The 24,487-nt window shown below is 39.0% G+C and overlaps 1 protein-coding gene across 5 annotated transcripts in view; it reads right to left on the reverse strand.

Moving 5' to 3' along the window:
- Nucleotides 1–24,487, reverse strand: part of Aftph (aftiphilin) — a 61,857-nt gene that overhangs the window by 18,839 nt on the left and 18,531 nt on the right. For 3 of the 5 annotated variants that reach the window (XM_040733139.1, XM_040733141.1, XM_040733140.1), the window contains exons 2-6: nt 21,174–23,119; nt 10,356–10,513; nt 6,835–6,961; nt 5,981–6,037; nt 1,408–1,530 (exon numbers count right to left, since the gene is read on the reverse strand). In XM_040733139.1, coding sequence (XP_040589073.1) covers nt 1,408–1,530; nt 5,981–6,037; nt 6,835–6,961; nt 10,356–10,513; nt 21,174–23,087 — 2,379 coding nt within the window. In that variant the 5' untranslated portion in view covers nt 23,088–23,119. The remainder of the gene's footprint in view (nt 1–1,407; nt 1,531–5,980; nt 6,038–6,834; nt 6,962–10,355; nt 10,514–21,173; nt 23,120–24,487) is intronic. The other 2 variants (XM_040733142.1, XM_040733143.1) reach the window with 1 other exon arrangement.

Below are 24,487 nucleotides of genomic sequence, written 5' to 3' on the forward strand. Positions count from 1 at the left end.
ATCATTTCCCACTTAACACTGATTCACAACTAAAATAAATAAAACTAAAATAAATAAATAAAATAAAACTATCAGTGGCTGAAACGTCTACTGATGACAAGTATTTAAATTGGGATAGATTAGGTAGGCTGAAAAGAAATTATGCAATAATGCAAATGTGGTATGCTTGAAAGTTACTATTCAGTGATGCTAAAAATGAAAACATACAAGGAAGTATGGTTTATGGGGAGAGAAAGAAAGAAAATGAGAACAGGTATTGCAAACTTCCTGCATTACCAGCTATGGTCATGTCACCCAGGAAGCACAACTATGACCAGATACAACAGTATTACTGTATGAACCAAAAAATGACATGAGAATTATACATGGCATCCCGATGACTAGGGGTGAGACTTATCATGAAGAAGAGCTTCACAATGCACTTCAGGTGCCTCTTTTAAGCTGAATCACAGGTATGGAGTCAAGCAACTCAGCACGAAATTCCAAATTAAAATACATGTATCTCATCTGGTTACTTGGAATATGTCTTTAGTTAAGTCTGAATTAAATTAAATAAAAATATAACACAGTGTAAGGCTATGACCAGAAGAAGCTTCTAAGCTGTAGGGGCAAAACGACAAGCAGCAGCTAACTCCAATGACATAAGCAAGAGTTATGGAGATGGCTGGATAGAGGAGGGATGAGGGAAGAACTGACACGAAGTGTCTCAATACAAAAGCTCCACTTTCAGTAAGAACACCAGAGCAGCCAACAGTCAGCACTGAGGATGATAATAAAGATAACTTTAGGAGTCAGCACAGGCAGAGTAGGCCTCTGAGGGCTGTATGAGGGCTAGGGAAGGAGGGTGACTGATACACGCTGCCCAGCCATTCATAAGCCAGGTAGTGTGTACACCAGGCGTAGCTATCTACTGATACTGAGCCAGCAATATTCTGGCTTGTAAATGAAATTTAAACTATGCCCAAGAATAAACCACAGTGGCATATAGCAGTTAACAACAGGTGTTTCTTGAAACACACTTGAAAGGGTTGGACCAATGTTTTATTTGTGTCTCTCTCTCTGTCTCCGCCTCTGTCTGTCTCTCTGTGTCTTCATTCTCTTGTGAGACAGGATTTCTCTTTGTAGCCCTGGCTGTTCCAGAACTCACTTTGTAGACCAGGTTGGCCTTGAACTCACAGAGATCCACCTGCCTTTGCCTCTCAAGTGCTGGGATTAATGGTGTGTGTCATCACTGCCCCAGTTATCTTTTTATTTTTGAAAATACAGATAATTTGTTCATGTATTCTGAGAATGTTAATTAACAATCAAAAACACATCTACCATCAAGTTTTATAAAATATAAAGATAAAAACAGCATGTGTGGTTATGTGTCTACATACATGCTTACACACATACAAATATTTTTACCTGGAATGGATCAGATGTACATGTGTTCATTTCTGGTGTCATGATGGTTGTCTGACCAATAGAAGCAATTTTTTCTGCAGCAGACAGTGGTTTCAATGGTTCCTTGGTGGGCTCTAACATACCCTGAAAAAGGTGTATTAGTCATTCACTGGAGAGGGGTCAACACAAAGTTGGTAATAATGAGAATAAATAATAAAGACCTTTTTCAAAATACTATATATAAAAGATTATTTTAGAGTAAAATTTTTGAAGTCAAATCTTCCATTTTAAATAAGATTTTTTTTACTCCACGATGCTTAAGACACTAATATTACATGAGAAGGCAACCTTTTTACATGGTGTTATGTTGAAAACACAAGGTGTTCTAGTATGAATTTAATGTGTTTAAATCTGAGTTGGTGCTTCAGTTAGATCCTGGGTTCAGCAAAGAAAGTATAGAAAGACTGCCATTTCAGAGAGGAAAACATTATGTACTACACTGCATCTGAAACAATTCAAACACACTTTTGTGGGAGTGGGGGTTCAAGACAGTTTCTCTGTGTAGCCATGGTTGTCTTGGAACTCACTATGTAGACCAGGCTGGCCTCAAACTCATAGAAATCTGCCTGCCTCTGTCTCCTGAGTGCTGGGATTAAAGGCATGCAACACCACTGCCTGGCTCAAACGTACTTTCTAAGTAAAAATGGTAAATACTTTGGATAGGTATAGAAACAGACAAACAAAATCATTTGGTATCAAGGCTCTACCAAACACAAAATGGACAATCCAGGCTGATAGCACGGAAAAGTTTTATTTTGTTTTCTGTTTGTTTGTTTTTTTCATATTATAAACCATAGCTAAGGACCAGAGTAAAATGCTTACACCTTCTGGAAACCAACCAAACAAGACTAAACAACTTGATAAGCTCTTGAATATTACAACATTTATATCCACACATCAGTCACTCTTAACTCTATGTAGCATGAGTATTGGAGATCAAAGCTGCTAAGGCAGTAACCTCAGAACCTGTAGATTTCTAAAGATGCCTGTTAAGGAGAATTCCCACTCCCACAGAGGTAGAAACTGATTAAAAAAAAAAAACATATATTCAACTCTTCCCTGTTGGGGAAGTCTTATGCCAATAAAGCACTGTCTGGCCAATAGGGAATCTAGATAGGAGGGACTAGGAGTCCAGGAGGACTCTGGGAAGGAGAAACACGAGAGAGTTCGACACGTAACCGCCATGGGGTAGGAAGCCCGGAACTATTCTTCGGTAAGAGAAATACTTAGATTAATAATTATGGGGTAATTACTTAAGTCAGAGCTAGCCAGTAAGAAACAAGCAAGGCCAACAGCTTTATAATTAATACAGCATCTTGTGTGTTATTTGGGGACTACAATGCAGCAGAGCCCAGGCGGCTGGCAGGGGATAAACCAAAGCAGCTAGCAAGGAAAAAGCTTCTCGTAACACTTCCCCTTTCCACAGATCTAATTCCTCATACCAATACACACGGAAGGCTTTAATGTACTAGATAGAAAAATGAAAATAAGTTCTTGGTCAACTTAGTACCACATATATATTATACAGGCTCTTTAATATGTTCTTATAAAAACTTTATCAGATGCATAAATTCCCAAGCTTTGCTTCAGATCCACTTAATAAAAAACTTAAGACAGCACCAGAAATCTGTATCTTTTTTTCCCCTTCTTCTCGTTTTTTCTTGTTTTCTTTTTGAATCAGGGTTTCTTTGTGTAGCCCTGGTTGTCCTGGAACTCAAACTCACAGAGACCCACCTGCCTCTGCAGGGATTAAAGGTGTGAGTTACCAGTGCCTGGATTCTTTTGGTTTTTCAAGAAAAAATATGCTGTGTACTCCTGGTTGTCCTGAAACTCCAATCTGTAGACCAGGCAGACTGGCCTTGAGCTCAGAGATCACCTGCCTCTGCTTCCTAGTGCTGGGATTAAAGGCGTGAGCCATCACACCCAGACAACAGAAATCTTCCAATAAATTTTGATGAAGTTGGAGAATAGGAACCTTAAATAATTACTCAGGTCTACTCCTTCACATAAAATGCACCACAGGAAAAAAAAATGCAGCTATAATTAAACTTTGGTATTAAAGACGCCCTGGATAAAGCCCTGGCATTGCAAGCATGAGGACCTTACTAGTTCAATGTTCACCCAGGTGAAACAAGCTGGGCCGGTGATTCTTGCCTGGGTAGGAAGCAGATGGACAGAGATATGCAACATGTACCCATACCACCCACATCCAGAAACCACAGAGACAGAAGTGAGAAGACCTATTTATGTTCACTAAATAAATTTTAGTACAGGGTTTAAAAACAGTAAATTTTTACTATTATAAGCAATAAAGTTTAAAAATGCAGTGTAAGCTTTAGCCACCAACTCCTCACAGGACTCTGAGCCAGCTAAAGTTCTGATCCAACACATGTGCATAAAGCTGGCCCCTGCTGGCAAGCTTACCAGACTGTCTACAAGTGACATTCCTAATTGCTACTTAGATCAAGAGACTAACCACCTCTGCAGTACCACTGTCAGAGAAAAAAGAAACCTAGATAACCAATAAATTAAAGAAATGTTCTGGGCCGTATTCATCTACAACAGAAAAACACACAATGCAAGGTAAATAAGGGAGCAGAGACTATTAAGAAAGCTTTGGCACAGAAAACTCCACAACAAACGACAAACAAATCAAGTGTTCCAGTTCAATACCAATAAAATTAGTAGCTATTCACAGAAAATAAACTGGATCAAGAAAAATCAAGTTGTACTTTACACGCACATATAGGTGGTAGAATTTAGACTGTTTCATGATTCCTTACTTTTTCTTTCATTCTTTGAGACAAGGTCTCATGTAGCCCAGGCTAATCTTGAACTAGCCATGAGAAAAGGAAGAGCCTGGCCTCCTTCCTCCACCTCCTCACTGCTGGGATTGTAGGTCTGTACCACTACACCCAGCTTTCTTCAGTTTTTTTTTAAATTGTCTTTTATTTTTTTCTTAAGATTTATATATTTATTACATATACAGTGTTCTGTCTACACACCAGAAGAGGGCACCAGATTGAATTGCAGATGGTTGTGAGCCACCATGTGGTTGCTGGGAATTGAACTCAGGACCTCTGGAAGACCAGCCAGTGCTCTTAACCTCTGAGCCATCTCTCTAGCCCCTTTCTTCAGTTTTTATAACACTTTTCCCTTAAGTTCAATTTATTCCTTATAATAACATGACATTTTTAGTTTAATGGGTAGGACATTTCATTTAGGAGTAATTCACCCCAAAACCACAAACATCAAGCTTTTAAACATGACTGAGAGTCTGGGAAGATGGTGCTAAATGTTTGCTGTGTAAGCCTGAGGACCTGTGTTCAAATCCTCAGGACTCACCTAGAAAGTGGGTGTGGCTGTTCCCACATGCCTGTAGCCCAGCTCCAAATTTAGTGAGCAATCTGTCTCTAAGGAATAAGGCCGAGAGTTACAGAATGGGATTCCTATGCACTCCCCTGATCTCTACGCACACCGGCCACACATGCATACCCACTCCTCACAAAGCTAAAAAATGTGACTGGATCTTGCTAAAGAATAAAATAAAAAATGCCCATTTGCTAGAACTCCCTGGCATATCTGGAAAAACAAAATTTAACATATTAAAAATATTACAATATTAATAAAAGCTTCAAGGTTCTAGCTCATTTTCATATACTGTAATTTGGTACTGTCAAGCTCTTTTGACATCCATTGCCTCAATGTTGTTTTATTTAAAATTAATAATTGGGGCTGGAGAGATGGCTCAGAGGTTAAGAGCACTGGTTGCTCTTCCAGAGGACCTGGGTTCAATTCCCAGCACCCACATGGCAGCTTACAACTGTCTGTAATTCCAGTTCTAGAGGATCTGACATCTTCATAGAAACATTCATGCAGGCAAAACACCAAGATAAACTTAAAAAAATAAAAAAATAAAAAAATAAAATAATTGAATTAAAACATATCTCTAAGGCTTTAGGTACTTTATCTCCTGTCTTTCTTTTTAAAAGTTTAGAAAAGACAGGCTAGGGGACGGCTAGCTTCAATGTCTGCCTTATGAAGGTGAAACCAGAGCCTGGATCCCAGGACCTGTGTCCTGTGGGCAGGTGTGGTGGTGCACACCTTTAATCCCAGCACTGGGGAGGCAGTGGTAGGCGGATCTTTGTGAGGTCAGCCTGGTCTACAGAGTGAGTTCCAGGACAGCCAGGGTTGTTAACACAGAGAAACCCTGTCTTAAAAAACCAAACCTCCTGCCCCAAACAAACAAACAAAAAACCCCAAAACCAACTAAACAAAATAAGAACAAAACCACTTTATGACAGGTGTAGTGATGTATACCTTTAATTTTAGCACTCAGGAGGCAAAGCCAGGCAGGTGAATCTCTAAGTCAAGGCCAGACTGTTTATTTACACAGAGAATTCTATGCCAGCCCAGTCTATATACAAAGACTGTATCTCAAAACAAACAACTACTTTTTTGTCATGCTATGTAAGATGGTTTTAAAAAATAAATGAAATAATGATGAATATATGTAGAAATATTCTGCACTTACCAATCCTGCTGCATACATGGGCACTATAACAGGCTGCTTCTTATTGCCAGTGAATAGCTATGTTTGCATTAGGGAGAAAGTACATGTATTAGATAATTAGTTGTCTGTCATACAATGAAAATGTTTCTAATATGCTTGCAATGTTTTATTATACTGTGAACAATGAACAGAATAAACCATCAGCTTTCCTATGGGCTCACACCAACAAATATGTATAAACATACATGTGTGTATATATGTAACCCAGTCCATTCTTTCATTTTACAGTTAAGGAAAAACAAAATTTTTCTAAGAAATAATACTTAGAGTAGTGGTTCTTAACCTGTGAGTCTCAGCCCTTTCTTAGGGGTTGCCTATCAGATATCCTGCATATCAGATATTTACATTATGATTCATAACAGTAGCAAAATTACAGTTATGAAGTAGCAATGAAAATAAGAGTTATGAGCTCACTGAAATATGAGGAACTTTATTAAAAGGCCACAGCATGAGGAAGGTTGAGAACGACTGACTTGGGCTGCAGTGATGGCTCAGCAATTCACACTGGCTGCTCTTTCAGGGTTTAAGTTCAATTCCCAGCAACCACATGACAGCTCACAACCGTCTATAATGAGATCTGATGCCCTCTTCCGGCCTGCAGGCAGAGTACTGTATACATAATCACTCAATCAATCAAAAAAGGATCACTGACTTTAAAAGGAACATTACAATGTCTTTCTGTCATATCCAAAATAAATGAACATTTGAGCCAACTATTTCTCTGTAGAGCTATATAATCACAGTTTAAACGGAATAGTAAATTTAAAAAATGCACAGGTTGATTAAAGGATTTTTCAAGATTCTAACAAACTCACAATGTTTCGAGTGTCTATTCCCAAAGAGCACAAAAGCTTCTTGTTGCTATGGGAGCCACCCCACTGGTATCTCAAGCCATGTGCTTCGTGAATATCCTGCAGTTCCGTCCATACATCCAGCAGTTCACTGTAAAGGCCACAATGAAGCCAGCAACAGGTTATTCAAGCACTGTCACCACAAACTTCACCTTCAATACATTGATGCTATACCAGGCATTGCAATTAATCTTGTATCAACTGTTATCTCAGTGCAATCAAAAGCCAGCACTAACAGTAATTAGAAAGGTAAGCTAAACTCTTATGAAGGGATTAGCTTGTTCCTTAAAAATTATTTGTTTATTTTATACGCATGAGTATTCTGTCTGCATGTGTGCCCACTGTATTTGTGTCTCACATGTTCAGAGGCCAGAAGATGTGTCAGATCCCCTGACACTGGAGTTATGGGAAACTGTAAGCCACCATGCTAGTGCCAGGGACTAAAACTAGGTCCTCAGCAAGAGCAAAGTGCTCTTAACCACTGAGTCATCTCTCCAGTCCTAGTTTGTTCATTTTTATTGAAAAAGAAAGCATCTAAGGGATGGGGCTACAGTTTAGTTGGTTGAGTGCTACCCTGCATGCCCAAATCCCTGGGTTCCATCCAAGCACTGAGAAGTGGTGCAGGTCTACAATCCTAGCACTCAGGAGAAATAAGATCCGAAGCTCAAGTTCATCCTTGGCTGCAAAGTAAGTGCCAGGCTAGCCTGTGATACATGAGATATTCTTAAAAACAAAAAACAGTACTTAAAACAAAACAAAAAATTCCTGGAACCCATCATTTATTAAGAATTACTCAATATTTGCATTTTCTCCTTTTTGTGGTTTGAGACTGGCTCCAGTAGACCTGGCCTCTGGGTCTTCTTGCCTTAGCCTCTAGAGTGCTGAAATCATACACTACCATGTCTAACCGTCCTCCAGTATTGATTCACAAAGGTGCAATCATATTATATATCTTTCCCTCTATATATAGATATGTAATATATGATTTTCTATTTCTTTTTCAAATTGTTTTCTGGCTTGCATATGTACCTTCTACCCTATCTGTCATTGTCATTTCTTTTTCATGGTTTTCAGTTACCTGTGGCCAACTATGGTATGAAAATATTAAAGGAGAAATTCTAGTAAGACATAATACATTTTTAATTAGGTGTTATGAGTATTCACCTTATATCATTTCATCACACAGACACTGTATCATCTTATATCATAGTACAATAAGGTATGCTGAGAGATCACATTCATATAACTCTTATTACAATATACTCTTCTATTAGTTACTATTTATAATCTCTTATTATGTTTAATTTACAAATGAGGATTTGTGGACATATAGGAAAAACATAGGATGTATAGAGATTAGCACTATTCAATATTTTCAGCATTCTCAGGGATCTTGGCGCACACTCCTTGTGGATAGGGAGGGGCTGCTGTGACTCTGCCAATGGCCACATAACACTCAACTAAGCCAGTGAACCACCATTTGTTTAGCTGCAGCCTACAGCTTTCAGTAAAGGATGCCTTTTACTACTTGGGTCCTATCATTAGGTTGGCAGTGACCATCTTTCAGTATTTTATGGGGTATGTTACTGTATGGTAAATTATTTCCTTAGAGTGAATCTCTTAGAATGAGATTTGTGCCTTTCGGAAAGCCAGTACCAGAAATGCTGAGGTCACAAAGAGGGGCAAACAAGTTACAAGTGACTTAGTTGTATGGGAGAGGGGGAAACCTGGGAAGGAAAGGATGCTGCCAGAGGCAGAGAAGGATAAAAGTATAAAAAGAAAGCCAAGAAATGGAACTAACTTTGAAATCGTAGAAAATAAATTTAGATGCCCTAACAGCAAATAATGAACAGGAGTTCCAGGAAAAGAAAACAGAGGCAAAGGAAAGAGGTAACTGTAAAGGTAAAACTATAAGCCGGGTGGTGGTGGCGCACGCCTTTAATCCCAGCACTTGGGAGGCAGAGGCAGGCGGATCTCTGTGAGTTCGAGGCCAGGCTGGACCGAAAGCCTCCAAAACAATAGAGAAACCCTGTCTTGTAAAAAACCAAAAAAAAAAAAAAGGTAAAACTATAAAAGGAATGTTCACATTAAGATACTTCATTGTGAAATGTCAGGTCAGCAACAACTTATAAACTTGCACTAACAGAATATAGTACAGCTTTGTTTCCGTACATTTTTCCCTAAAAGGCTACATCAAATAGGGGATAAGATGACAGGTATAAAGAGGCCTAGGCTGAACCATTCTAAATAGGAGCAAGAGAGTTGGTGGAGGTGAAGCAGGGGATGACAGCCTGATAAATTTCATCTCACGTAAAAACTGATTAAGTAAAATTGTATGAATAAGTGCTGTGGAATGATCCCTCTGTACACTGTGTGAATTAATATATGTCATTATGATTGGTTTAACCACTTGACCAATAGCTGAACAGGATAAAGCTAGGTGGGAAAGACAAACAGAATGACAGGATGAGGAAGGATGGAGTCAGAGGAGTCGCCAATCAGACAGAGAATGAGTTGGACACACAAAATGGGATAGAGGTAAAAGCCATGAAATGGGTTAAGTTATGAGAGCTAGTTAGTAACAAGCCTGAGCTATTGGCCAAGCATCTATAAGTGATATTAAGCCTCTGTGTCAGTTATCTGGGTCATGGCTGCCAAAAAAGGAAAACTCTACCTATGGAATAGGCTCTCAGGGGCAGGAAAAGATGTAGAAAATAAAAGTGCTTGAGAGCAGACGTGTTTCCAGCTTCAGAATGTTTTAGGTCTTACAATACCTGAGTAGAGTTTCCCAGTCAGGCATCTAAAATCTGAAATGTTCCACAATTACAAACTCTTTGAATGTCATATTAATGCTCAAAATCTGTGGATTAAAAAAAAATCAGCCTCTCTTCCCTTTCCAGTGCTGGAGATCACACCTGGGGCCTTCCTTGTACAAGCAGGCTAGGCCAATGAGCTACAACTGCTCTATACCCACAGCTCCCCACAGTGTGGGATTTCACAGCACCTTTTAAGTCTGGATTTCCAGATTAGGAATGTTCATCTTGCATAAAGTTCAGAGACCGTGTATAAAGAAAACAAGAGCTTGTTCAGCAGTACATAGTGGTTACACAGTTAAAAGAAAAATAAGAGATTTAAAAAGTTAACCAAAAGCTGTGAGGAAAATATACTGAGAAGATGAAAACAAAATAGCAGAAAATCTAAATTTTCAGTTAAGCCAGGTGTTCTGACACATACCTGTGATCTCAGCCCTTGGGAGGCTGAAGCAGGAGGCCTTTGAGTTTGGGTGCAGCTTGGGCTATGTAGTCAGGAGGTGATATAACATTGGCTGATCAGGATGTAAATTTAAAAACATCAAAATAAACATCTCAGAAGTAGAGAAACAGGGATAATTTTGGCTTCAAGTGTATTTTAAAACAATGCTGTACAAATGAGAACAACTGAAACTAAGAGAATCTGAAGTTCTCTAAGAACCATCTACTACTTACCCACTTTCAGCTAAGGCCTCTCTTGTTTTCACTGGCGAGGTGTTGATTTCCAGCAAGTGCTTCAGGGAAGTAACTTCCTCGTCAGCATCAGCAGCAGGAACAAGTACAGAAGGAAAACAGGCTTCGAAAATTCTCTCCAACCGGTTGAGTAAAGCTGTCTGAATCAACCCCCAAAAAGTTCACTTTCATTTCTTCAGTTTTAATGATGTCATAATTTTAGTGCATGTATGCGTGCTCTCTCGCACACATGCGCGCACACACACACAATCTACTACTGTAAGGAAGGAAACCACCACTCCAGTACAGAAAACAGTGAGAAACAACTTCAACTATCACTCTAAATGATTCAGCAATTACGCCGCTCCAGCAGGTAACAAATAAAGCAGGAAAGAGCCAAACCTGCAATTGTACTTCCCATATGGTATCTTAGGATGGTACAGATCTCCACAAAGAAAAAGTATCACTCTGTTGTATAGTACGAAAGTAACCCCCAAGTTTGAATACTCTTCCAAAAGTCAAAACAAAAGACTCAGAGCATTCACCTTCTCTCCCTTACTCAGTTAATACAAGCAGAAAGACATGAAGAGCAAGAAGGTGAATATCTGGGAGAAGGAGGCACCACAGCTAATCAGAACCGTTTTCTTGACAAACACTTAGCAGTGAAAGTCTTTTTGAAATACCTCTGCTGCAACAGTGCAGAACAGTTAAGAGTGTCTCAATTAAAAAAAAAATAATGGAGGTGGTGTCAGAAAGACGGCTCAGTCATTAAGAGTACTTCTCCTCTTCTAGAGGACCCAAGTTCAGTTCCCACACCCACACCAGGTAGCTCACAACTCCTGCTCCAGGGGATCCCATGACTGACCTCCTTGGGCACCTGTACGCACATGCACATACCCATATGTAAACACACACACACACACACACACACACACACACACACACACACACACACACACACACACACTCACTCACTCACTCACAAGATAATAAAAGTAAATCTTAATTACTTTACATGCATTTACTTTCTGCGTGTGGTGGTGGTAGGACAGCATGCTATGGTGTCCATCTGGAGGCGAGAGGACAACTTTTGGGAGTTGGGTCTCTACCACCACAGGGCTCACAGGAATTAAAGTCAGGCCTTCAGGCTTGGCAGCAAGCACTCTTACCTACTGAGCCATCCTGCTGGCCTGAGTGTCTCAGTTTTTACTGGTAAAAAATTCCAAAGCTCTTTACCTTTTTGACATTATGCACTATCTTCTAGAAATCCCATTTCTTTACTTACCTTGAGGTAAAGCCTGGACATTTACTAGAGTATCTTTTATCATAAAATAAACATATATTTACTTGGCATTTTGAGTTTTGTTAATTCAAATTTGTTGGATTTAGAATAATGATTTTCTTTGTGGGGGAATCACTGTATTTATTGTATATGTGCAAACCTTATTTCCATTTTCTTAACTGTGTTTCATATACATGCAAGACATTTTAAAACGGAGTGCAATTTATTGTTTAAACATCAGTAGGAATACAAACTGTAGTAGGTTAAAGCCTGTTAGAAGATTAAATGTACTACTGAAATTGATAACAGAAATACCACATAAAAATTGCCTCCTGACAATGGATACAAACAAGCTAACACTTGATTTCTTCTTTGTAGTAGTCAGTAACTAGGGAAGAACAAAAGGCATAATTTCCATAATCACATTTTTCAAGTGCCAGATCTCCCTTTTGGAAGCTGCAGCACAGCAAAAACCGTATCAATTATAATTAGTCTCAGGGTACCCCTGCTAACTGCCAAAGTTCTCTGCCGCCCTCGTTATTTATGTGAGAAGAGAACAAGTCTCACTTTCAATTATGAACCCTAAAGCAAAGGGTGGACTTAAGATCCCCAGGCTCCTGAAACTTGAGTCTGTCAAGGGGACACAGTACTAACTGGCTTCAACAGGGGGAAGGGACAGGCATGACTTTGAAAGAGATCAGATAACTATCTAATTGGAAACCTGATGAGCACTTCCCTCCTGGGCAGGGAAGGTAAATTAAAAACTCACCTAGGACCATATTTTATTTACCCAGAAAATTAAATCTTTACTGTATCATGTTTGTTACCTTTTTAAAGGGACAGGGGAAAACTCAACCTGTCACCAGAAGAAAACAGGAATCCTAAATTAACTGGCTGGACAATACTACACACAACTTAGGTCTCAGGCATACTAGTGTTATCAACGAACAAGTGCTCGAATGACTGCAGTGTGTTCGAGGAGGAAATTCCATTAACATAATCACTTCAACTTCTGTTCCTTCAGCCTCCCCCACAAAGGATATAAACTATATAAATATTTAAAACTGAGTTTTACATGTCTTTAGAATTAGGCATAAAATACATTTGCTTCCACTCCTCTGTTACATGAGGCAAAACAGGGTCGAGCAGTATTTCAAAGTAAAGACTTACGCTCTGTAGCTCATCTCTAAACACGCCAGTATGAGTGGGTTCCAGGAAAACATTAGGTACAAAAGCAAGAATGAGGGGACAGATTTGTCTCCTGAGCTATTCTTTGCCAACCCCCAAACTGGGGCAATAAATAAATATTAAATAACCAGGATCTGCTGACAGCAGTTAACAGAATTAACAAAATTTCGATTAAATTAAATTTTTTTGTGACATTTACCTTCTATTGCTGTTTTGCTTGTTTTTCAAGACAGGGTTTCTCTGTGTAGCCCAGGCTGTCCTCGAACTCAAAGATCCACCTGTCTCTGCCTCCCAAGTGCTGGGATTTGTGCACCACCACTACCCCTGGCTATTTTGTTTCTTAAAAGCACAATTACGTAAAAATGTAGTGGGATATGGGTTAAATAGCTTTTTAAGTAGAATAGGTATGAGAACAAAACCAATATAATGCTCAGAAGAGAAGAAAACCTACCCTCAAAGTCACAGATCTGTCTGTCTCTGCCTCCTGAGTGCTGGGATTAAAGACGTGCACCACCAACACCCTAACAACCATTTCTTTACCATTAGGGTTTGATCATAAAAGTTATCACATCAAAGGCTAGAGTTGCTCAAGTAAAATATTAAATCTGAATTTACTTTAATGAGTAAAAGAACTGTTTATTTTGACCTATCCATATGAACTTCTTTTTTTTTTTAAGGTTTTATATATGTTCACATGTTTTGGTGTGCATCATAGCTAAAACAAAGCTTTAAATAATGACTTAAGGTTAGGTTAAGTTGTTTTTGTTAATGGCTTTGGGGTAAAAAAAAAATCCTGGAAAACAATTTAAAGGCGTACTTTTAGTAGCTGAGCAAGGGACTTGTTGAGGTCGGGGAACAAGAACAGTGACAGACTGGCTATTGCTGGCTGACCTGCTAGGACGGGGTGGCGATCAAGGGTGATGATTAATTCCTTGTACCCATTTCTGTCCTCAGCTTCCTGATATAATGAACTGCTGATGAATGGATATGCACCCTGAGGATATAAAACAGAGCTGACTGTTTTTCATATATAAAAGTTTAGATTTGTGATAAGACTAACTTTTGAGATAAATAATAAAATGACTGGTCCTTTCTTTGAAACTGCAGAATATAGTCTGCCATCAAGAGAACTGGCTAAGAAAATTACTCGCTTGCTTACACTCTGTTAATCTATAACAAGTTGCTTGGGGATGGATGGATGTGGGTTCTTGGGACAATTTGTTTTTCACCTGTAATATACAAAATGTTTAATCATGTAAGGGATATAGAAAACATGCTGCTTCTTACTTATATTCACTGTAATCATTCACTTGAAAAATAAACTCTAACCACCTTGTAATTTTTATACTGCTTCAGAGATTTTTCTGGGGCATATAAGCTGTAAGGGAAAAAATATAGTTAGAAGGAAGATCAAGAGAGACAGAAGGGATGTGGATATTGGTAAGAAAAGAAATAAAAAACAGAGAGAGAAGATGATGGAGAGAACCCAAAGGGAGGGAAGGAGGGTGTGTGTGTGTGTGTTCCTTTCAACGGCCCCAGAGAGTTAAGTTTTATTCCCCGCTCACACAGAAAAGTCAAGCTGAGTTATTAGTCGGCCAACTCCGTTGCTCTCCTTCAATCCCTGAGCTGCCAGAGGCTGGTCCTCGTGGCGGGGTAGCATGAATTTTACGTTTATGCGTGCTTTGCCTGTGTGTATGTCTGTGCACCACACGCACACCTGGTGCTTATGGAGGCTGTTGGCTGCCACTGTGGAGAGCAAAGAGCTTTGTGTACACAGACAGGCACTGGAGAAGCCAGGGAAGTTAAACAGGCCCTCACCTCTTCAAAGGAATGAGGTGTGAAGATGCTCTTCCTGGAACGCTAGGAATGATGTCTTTTTACAACTTGATGATCCTTTACTGTCTGATGAGACAGGCTCTGCCCGTATCTCCCAGAATTTATGTTTTTACTTACCCAAGACTTTCCCCCTAAATCCTGAACACTGTTTTCAGACCATAAAATCCACTCTTACAAGTGAGCTCATTTGTGCTTTATAACAACCTAAGTGACTTCTACGCTATCTTAGCGCCCGGCCAATCCCGATACCCACAGGCATTATGTTTACCTCAGTCAAGCTCTCTAGACCCTAAGTCTTGGGCACTATCCCTGAGTTAACAGCATCCATTCTTGTGAAAGAAGCCAGATATGCTTTGTAAGGAATTTCAACGTAAAGGTTCTCTGGAAGAGCAGTCATCTCTCCAGCCCACACTTCCAAGACTGGTCTCAAATATGGAATTCTGTCTTAGTCTTCCAAGTACTGGGATTACAGGCATGTACTAGCATGATTTGCTGAACAGTGACGTTTACTAACATACTCTAATATATGTGGACTTGTAGGGCTGAGCTCTAGTTTCTGTACATGGGTAAGATGGCATTTGTAAAAGCAAACAGAATCAGTACAACCCAGTTCAGGAAAGTGAGGAACTAAATTTAGCAGAAGACCAAAGGTATTCATTCTCTAAACAGATCCAAAAAAGGCCTGATATAATTAATGTATTGCAGTTTTTGTTTAAGACATTATAGTTACGTCGTACTTGCCATCATTTTACATGCCTTACAAATACTGGCTTATGTAAGACATGGAAACATTTAGGAAGTAATTATATATTATCTATTTGTTTACTGTGTACTGTAGTATGTGTATGTATCATGTGCATGCAGGTATCTGGGGTTACAGGTCCTTTGTAGAAGCAGAAAGTGCTCCTAACCATTGAGCCATTTCTCCAGTTCCAGGAGTAACAATACTATACCCACTTTCTAGATGAGAAAAATGGAACATAGAGCATAACTTGCCTATGGTCCCATAAATATTAAAAGGGGAGGCTGAATTTCAACTTCACTGATTTGTTGTCACGAAAGCAGTTTTTTGTTTTTGAGCATCTTTTTTTTTTTTTTTTGGACAAGATTTCTCTGTGTAGCCCTGGCTGTTCTGGAACTCATTCTGTAGGCCAGACTGGTCTCAAACTCAGAGAACTGCCTGCTTTTGTTTCCTGTCTCGAAAAACAAACAAGTACTACTACTATTCTCTAAGTCTGTGCACGCACACGCATGAGAGAAGCTTGCGCATGTGCTGGTCAGAGGCTTACCCTGGGGTTCTTTCCCTCTTACTGCATCTAGAGCTCAAGGGTTTGGCTAGGCTGGCTAGCTATGGAGTTCCAGGGACCTGACTGTCTCTCCACACCACTCCCACCCTCCAGCCCGTGCTGGGGTTACAAGCACTGTACTAACAGTGTCTCTCCAGTCCTTGTGTAAGTCGTGAGACAGGGAAGTTAGCACCACTATAGAGATTTTTATATACTATGTTTGGAGCTAAGGTACACAGAAGCCACAGCACTTAGTTGCTATTATGGTCCAGAATATTTATTGGAGTCTATGAAAATGTTTTAATATCTAATATTATTATGCAGTATTATGCTTACATAAGAATAAACTCATTGTTATTTCAAGTCATAGAACAGAATTTTAAGCATTTTTATGGTGAAGGGGTTTACAAAAAAGTCATAATTTGGCACTGGCTATACATACCACTGGCCTTTATTCTTTATCTTCCCCAGTTTTCTATTCTCATATATAATTTGCTATCAGAGTCTTCATTACCTTGAATACCTCTATAATTATATAATTAAACCAAACTGACTCCTGGAAAAGTGAAAATGATTAATCACTTGAAAGTTTTATTCATCAAAGAGGATAAAGCATTATGTATGACTCATTCCCACTCTTTGTCTGCAGACAGGGGACCAAGCCCTGGGGTCTGTAGGTAGCAGTCATTTCATCTCTACTGATGCAAATAAGCCATACATATTACCTAATACAGAAAGCTCCTTATGGTATGTCTTAGCCATGAACAGGTTACAAGCCTTCCAAACATCCTGAAGACTGTTCACTCACTGTTCATTCTGTACATTAACTTGATGAGGTCATCAGATGCTCAGATATTGGTCAAACATGAGGACACTTCTAGGTGAAATTTAATATAGTAGCTGATAAACTGACTAAAACAGGCAACCTTTCCTAAGATGAGAGAGCTGCATCCAGTTAAAGACCTGGATAGAAGAAAAACAAAACCTGAGAACCAGGGAATTTCTGAATAAAGATACCAGTTTTCCTGTCTTCTCACCTGAACTGTTATTTCTAGAACACACAATACTGTTTCTCCTGGTTTTCAGGCCTTCAAATTCATACCACAACTACAGCTTTCATGGTCTCTAGTTTACTGTGTATTTTCAGCTTCTTAATTTCTAGTACATATTATCTATTATACATTCATTCCTTCTTCCTCCCCTTATACATACCCTATTGGATTGATCAATTGATCCATTTATGCATTTCCTTAAATGACACATCTCTAGTTCATAAATGACACAGAATATAAAAAGGGCGTACGGGGCTGGGATGTGGCTCAGTGGTAGATGCTAGTAGACAAGTCCTATCTTGAATGCCCAGTATTTCAAAAACAAACAAAACTCAGAAAGTTTACTGTACTGCAAGTGTAGCTCAGCTTCTCAGAGGCACAAGTGGCACTGGCTTCTGGGGATTTTTAGACTTGTTTTTTCTGCCACTAAAATGCACATCTCTTTAAAGTATCTTGTATTTAAGGCACCAGTTAAAATCTCCTCAGCTTATTTCCAGATAGTTTTTCTTTCTTGCATTATGATGAAATCCTGGTTTTTCTATTACAATAGTTTTGTTACTGGTTAACTCTAAGACTTATGTAGAAGAAACTTAAAATCCAAGTAACTTAACCTTCTACTTCAGAGGACACCTTATGCCTCACCACCATTAAATATTAAGTGAGATATCAAATACAAGCTACACTTGTATACTTATCAATCCCTAATTTCAAACTATAAAATGAGTGACTACTGTAATATTTACCATGCTCTGAAAAGGTGATTAGTTCCCTCTGTACAGTTTCTGAACAAATCTAACAAAACACTTCTACTTGGTGTTAATGGTCAGAATGCCAAATTTTCTGAGGGGGGGAAAAACAGTAAAGAAGAAATATAATTCAACCAAACATTTAGTAAACAAAGACCTATAAGGCCAAAATCTTAACTCTTGCTACTTGCTTTTTTAAAAAGATTTACTCATTCATGTATTTATGTATATGAGTACTTTGTCTGCATGTACATCTGCACACCAGAAGAGGGCATCAGACAGTTGTGAGCTGCCATGTGGGTGCTGGGAATTGAACTCAGGACCTTTGGAAGAGCAGCGAGTGCTCTTAAGCACTGAACCACCCCTCCAGCCCTGCTTGTTTGTTTTTTGAGATAGGTTTTTATTATGAAGTTTAAGCTGGCCTGGAAAACCCTCTATAGCATTCAAGCTGGCCTTGATCCCCACCCCCATCCTCTTGTCTTAGCTTCCAGGATATGGGGATTACTGGAATGAACCATCACATGAACAGCCTTAATTCCTTTATTTTGATGCTTCTATTTCCAGCCACAAATTCAAATGTGCATGTAAAAGTAAAACATACATAATCTTGGGCAGATGACTGTTATATTCAGTTTGAGAATGCTGACTTTCCAGTGAAACACTACTATCTTAACCTCAAATAGCAGAAGTCAAAATGTTTTTCACCACCCCCTTTCCCTTTTTGTGATCTCCGAAAAGATTTTTTTACTATACTTACTAGGAGGCCTGGCACGGCAGTAGTGAAAGAACTGTCAGCCCACACCATTAACTTTTACTTACCTAGTTCAGAATTTTAAAGCTATTTTGTGTGTGACGTTTTGCCTGCATTTACTCATGTGTGCCATGTGCATGTCTGGTGCAGTGGACTAGACTTGTGCAGCCTCTACAAGAGCAGCAGCACACAAACGCGAAGCCATTTCTCCAGCCCCATCCTCGAATTAAATTTTAAAATTCATTTATTTTATTTCTTTATTTTTATTTTATGTTCATTGGTGTTTTGCCTGCAAGTATAATTGGTGAGGGTGCCAGATCCCCTGGAACTGGAGTTACAGACAGCTGTGATCTGCCATGTGGGTGCTGGGAACTGAACCCGGGTCATCTGAAGAGTAGACCTCTTCACAGTTTGAGCCATCTCTCCAATCCTATTTTTTATTTTTAATTTTGTGTGTTACTCCGCATGGGTGTGTGGGATCCCTCTTGACACGGATGCTTGGGGACTGAATCTTACCCAGAAGAGCAGCTCTCTCAATTGCTGAGCCATCTTTCCAACCCTTCATTCTTAAAGGTCTCAAATTTCATCTAACAATCTTTTTCAGAAATACCAGTTGGATGGCTGTTAACAAAAAATAACTTTATGGCCTCCCTTGTAGAAGAAAATCTTCGTATTTACCAATGACCTAAATTCTGGAGTAACATTCTGAGTAATACTTAGTTTTACAGAAGCTCAGGGTTAAATCAATGCTTATGCTATAAACTCGTTTGTTGAAAAGGCTTCCAGGCCGTTTAATCACGACTCTTGGCCAGGGGGCTCACCCCTGCGAGCCAGCACTTAGACTGACATAGGAAGACTGCTGTAGCTAGAAGACATTTCAGAAAAACATTAATGAACAGAACTCTTTCTCAAAGGGCAAGATAGGACTAGTGCACACTTTCAGCAGAATCTCAAGTCCAGGGAGGAAAGTCCAGGCCAGCTTCCTTCAAAGCAGGCCGAGAAAGCACGTGTTGAATGTGTGCGCACTTCTGACTCACTCTGCAGGCAGGCTTACCCACCCCCACTTAGGCTTTCTCCCAAACTGTCTCAGGAGTTTGCTCTTCCACTCTGCATCTAAAAACCCTTCATGTCCCTTCCCCATTAATAGAAGTGTGAAGCCTGGGTCAAAAGATCGCAGCAAGTTTTCATAAGTATTTGTGCTACCTCTAAGCAGCTTACATTTCATTTTTACAAAAATTCTCCTTCTGCACATTTTTTCACTTATTATCCCAAACCGTAAAGTTTCCAAGAGGCTGTCAAGATGAAAAAAAAAAATCATGTCATATTCCAGCGAAGTCTATGTATATGCATGTATATGTAGTCAATTATTAAATGATGTACAAATAAACTCAACATATAAGAAATTTCCATTTGAAGTGGTCATACTTTTAAAAATTAATTATCTGATGTTATTAGAAGTTCTAAGGCTACAAACTAAAGATCATCCAATACCACTGTCACCCTATACTTTACTGCAATGAAACTAAATAGGGAAAGGGTTAGGTGAAAGCTACAGCCTTCATTTTATATTAAAATCAGTTAATTTGTTAGAATTATAAGGCTCTTTAGTCAATGATAAATTATTAAATAGTAATACTGCACATTAGATCAGCCAGGTAATAACTGAATTAGCAAACAAACTATTCAGACACTCAAAAGCCGTGACTACCAACTGGTAACAGCACACGTATCAAAGCTACCAAAGCAATGAAGTATAGTTATTTCAATTAACAGACTTCAGAGATACTTCCAATTGAAAATGGATTTCTTAGCAAAAGACAACTGAAAATACAGTAAACCACACTAATATTAAAAACAGCCTACGGACAAGATGTACCACACCAATCAACATAAAGAAGTGACTTGTTTTTTTCTCAAGAGAATGCCCCTCTCCTATTTGGGCTGAGTAACGGTAAAAATTAGTATAGAGTCCAACTCAAGACTGGGAAACAATAATATCAAGATACAACTACAGGGGCTATTTTAGATCAAAATAAGTATTAATGAATCTTTTCTGACAGAGCATGAGCCAGAAAGAATTGCACACAGGTGCTGAGTAGTAAGAATATTCTTCCTGATATATCTGCTCCTTAAGACTAGTTATAAACAAAACAAAAAACACATATATACATAAACAACAAACTATAAATAAATTGATATAACCACAATAACTTAATCCACAGCTACTTCTTCTAGGGCTAAACCTTATTTCATGCCAGATCTCTTTGCAGCTGTTAAATTATGAGGGTTCAAACTCCATTAGCTCTACCCTGTAATCAAAACTCTAATTTTTAAGAGACATAGTTAACTGATTTTTTAACCTCTAAAGTTAAAAAAATGACTTAACCTTTTCAAAAAAATTACTGTAAAGATAAAAACCGAGGGAAAAATGGCTAATATTTAAAACAATCATTCATGAATAATTTAAATTGATAAATTTCTGTTAACTAAGAAGCTCCCCATGATAGCAATTTTACAATTTTTCAAAAGTTGTGAAAACTCTAATCTAGAAATCCAGCCAGCAAATATCATGTCTCACACAGAAACCCCTTTAGCAGGTACTCAGCTAATTTTTAAAGCTGTATTACGAGTTTCCCTAGCAATTAACATGTTATATAAAATAGAGGAAATTAGCAAATACCTGAACTGAAGTGGCTGAATCCTGCAAATGGCCACTAGCAACTGTTCCTTTGGAAGCTGCTGAAGAGACATTGTGCATCTTAGGGGTTCCCAGAGCATCAGTATTTTCACCTGTCCTATGTGACAGCCAGACTTCTTTTTGATGCTGAGACTCAGCAGGCTGCTGGTCTCCAAAGGCAGCCCAAGAGCAAGCGTCTTCCTGCTCATCCTCAAATGCATTCCAGTCTACAGTCTGACCAGGACCTGCTGAGCTGAAGTCTGCAAAATCATCCGAGTCTGGAAAAGCACTGCTGCTGTCTTGAGTATTTGGCACAGAATCAAAATCTCCAAACTCACCGTCTTGACCATGTTCCAGTTTTGAGTCAGGTTCACTGTCTTTTCCAGCAGACTTTCCTGCCAACTGATCTTCCTCTGATAAACTACCAGGGGTCTGTTTCAGGTTGGACTCAGCAAACGTCATTTCCTCTTGGCAAGAAACAGCATTTGTATCCTCAAATTCTCCAAAATCATCACATGGCTCACTAAAATGTAGAAAATGCTCCGAGGACTCTTCAAAAGTGACATCACTCATTGAATCTTGAGTACTAGTAATAAAAGGTGGAGTGGTGCCACTGGCCGTACCAAAGTCACCAAAATCATCCTCATTGGTATCGTGGCAAGTCACAAAGTCGTTACCACTGTCACCATTTTTTATGCTTGCAACCGAATCATCCAAAACATTTTCTTCTGTGGAATCAAGATTTGGGCTTTTGGAACTAGTAAACTTTCTATTTTCTTCTTTGGAAGAATCAACTTCATTAACATCAGTTTTAACAGAATTCATGCATAAGTCAGCACATTTAGAAACAAATAAATCATTTTCCTCAGTTTTACACGGGTCCCTCCTAATGGCTTCTGAATTTTCAGTTGAGTCTACAAAACTCCAAGTCTCAGACTGAACTCTTGAACTTAAAAATTCATTCTTCTGCAGTGTTTGAGGGTCTTGTTTGTCAACACTGAACCCTCTGTCAGTTATTACATGCACTTCGGAAACATAGACCTGATGTCCTCCATCGGTAACTCCTTCATCCGCAGAGCTTCCCAAAGACACATCCTTCAAGGAATTCAGTTCCTTGACTCTGCTGTTTCCCTGAACAGTCAGTGCGTCAGCATCATTTAAAACTGCACATTCTATTTCTTCTAGTTGTATCCTCTCTGTTTGGGAAAATGCAGCAAAATCTGCAAATTCCTTAGCAGGACTAGCTGTAGAATCTAAGCCACACTCAGTGCCACAAGTGCCAAGAGGCTTCAGTCCCTCTGAATCAGCGAATCTGTCCAGGTCACCTGTTCCCTGAGGATTTACAGTTTCTAAACCTGCAAACCCGTTTGTTAGAATTTCCAGACAAGGAGGCTTTTCACCGTTGCAGCTCTCTAACTGCTTGGTTTGATGAACAATGTTCAGATCAGTTCTAAAATCTCCTGGAGAGAAACTTCTGGGCTGTCCAGTGTTTGGTCCCTGAACCACAACTTTATTTAAATCTCCTGGTCTTCCCATGCCATCGATGGAAGGATCTGAAGTTTTAGATGGAATCATCTCTTTGCTGGTGGTAGAAAGTACAACATCAGATTGACTTTTCACAGGAGTACAAAGTTCAGCAGTGACATCCTTATCACTACCATTTTTAATGGACTTAAAGCTTGTAAGGCTATCTACATTTTCTGAATAATCGTGAATTGGCATAAAATGGTTTGAAGGTACAAAGTCTTCCTTAGGACGAGTATAATCTGGTGTATCAAAATCAACAAACCCTACACCAGAAGGACTGACTTCTGAAAATCCACCAAATTCCCCAAATTCATCCTCATCGTCATCCTCTGCTCCATTGTCTAGTGGTGGGGGAGATGAAGAGTACATTCGAATGATGTCTGGCTCCATTGTTTAGCAGCTTTCCAATAATTAATTTATGCCTTAAAAAATATAAAGCATTTGTTGTTATTGAGAAGACAGGTTATATATGACAAGGTTTTTCAAGCTGTTTTAAAACAGTACAAAGTTGTCTGGGCATGTTAACTTAGGAAGCGCACGCAGGCAGATCAAGGTCACCCTCAGATAAATATGTGTGTGTGTGTGTGTGTATACATACATAAATACATACAGAGAGAGTCGATCTGGTTATTACTCTCAAAATAGCAAACAATAAACCAAAACACCACCACAAAAGCAATGAAAACCACTGCTCTGTTTTCTGTGTGTGTACACACAAGTGTGATTACAGGTGCACATGTGCCCTTTAAGTGCAATTCACATATTGTTGCTCGGACTCCAACCACCTCTTTTTTTTTTTTTTTTTTTTTTTTTTTGAGACCTGTCTCTCTCTGGTCTAGAACTTGCCAAGTAGGCGAGGCTAGCTGGTCAGCCTCAGGAACACCTGTCTCTACCTCTGCTGACTTTTTTTTGCCCTTGGGTTCTGTAACAGAACTCAGGTTCTTGTGTTTTGGCAAGCACTATTTTTGTCTTGGGTGAAAATGCATAGCTATGATCTATTGTTTAATTTTTTTTTTTTTTAGCATTTATTACTGGGAGCATCTGGCAGAACAATGAAAGTTTTGGATTTCAGAGAATCTTTTCCTTTTTTTTTTTTTTTGGTTTTTCAAGACAGTGTTTCTCCAACCAGGCTGGCCTCAAACTCAAGAGATCCTCCTGCCTCCCAAGTACTGGGATTAAAGATGTGTGTCACTATCACCTGGCTGTGATTTCAGAGAATCTTGAGCATATAATTATAAAAGTACACCTAGGAAATTTTCTCTCACTTTCCTATCTTCTAAAAATTCTTGTTCAAATTTACTGAGGACTCAGTACTTGCCTATAGGTAGATTTATATGAGTGAGCTCTCTCTCTACATATATACATATGTGTATACACACATACACACACACGTGTGCGCACGAGTGCATACAAAACATTATTCACAATACAATTATCTTATCTCTAATAATTACTACTAATTATGTTCTGCATTTTGCTTTTCAATTTACTTCTGGCTCAAGTTGACTTTTGGATAACTTAATTCTGAAGTAGTTCAAGGCTCAGAAGATGTTGTGAGAATTGTAGGGTTCTCATATGTACACTTTACCAAGGTTCTCCCAATGGTAATGCAGCCAACAATCACAGTACAGATGTTTCTTGACTTATCATGGCTATATCGTTATCATAGATTGAAAAGATCATGAACAGGACATACATTTAACATGTGCAGATTGCTCTGAGAACCCAAGCTTTCACTTCTCTAAGGTATCCAGTAATGTGAACGCTGGGTCATATGCTATGTTCAACTT

Source organism: Mesocricetus auratus, unplaced genomic scaffold (assembly GCF_017639785.1).
Source record: "Mesocricetus auratus isolate SY011 unplaced genomic scaffold, BCM_Maur_2.0 Super-Scaffold_100029, whole genome shotgun sequence".
Classification (NCBI taxonomy): domain Eukaryota; kingdom Metazoa; phylum Chordata; class Mammalia; order Rodentia; family Cricetidae; genus Mesocricetus; species Mesocricetus auratus.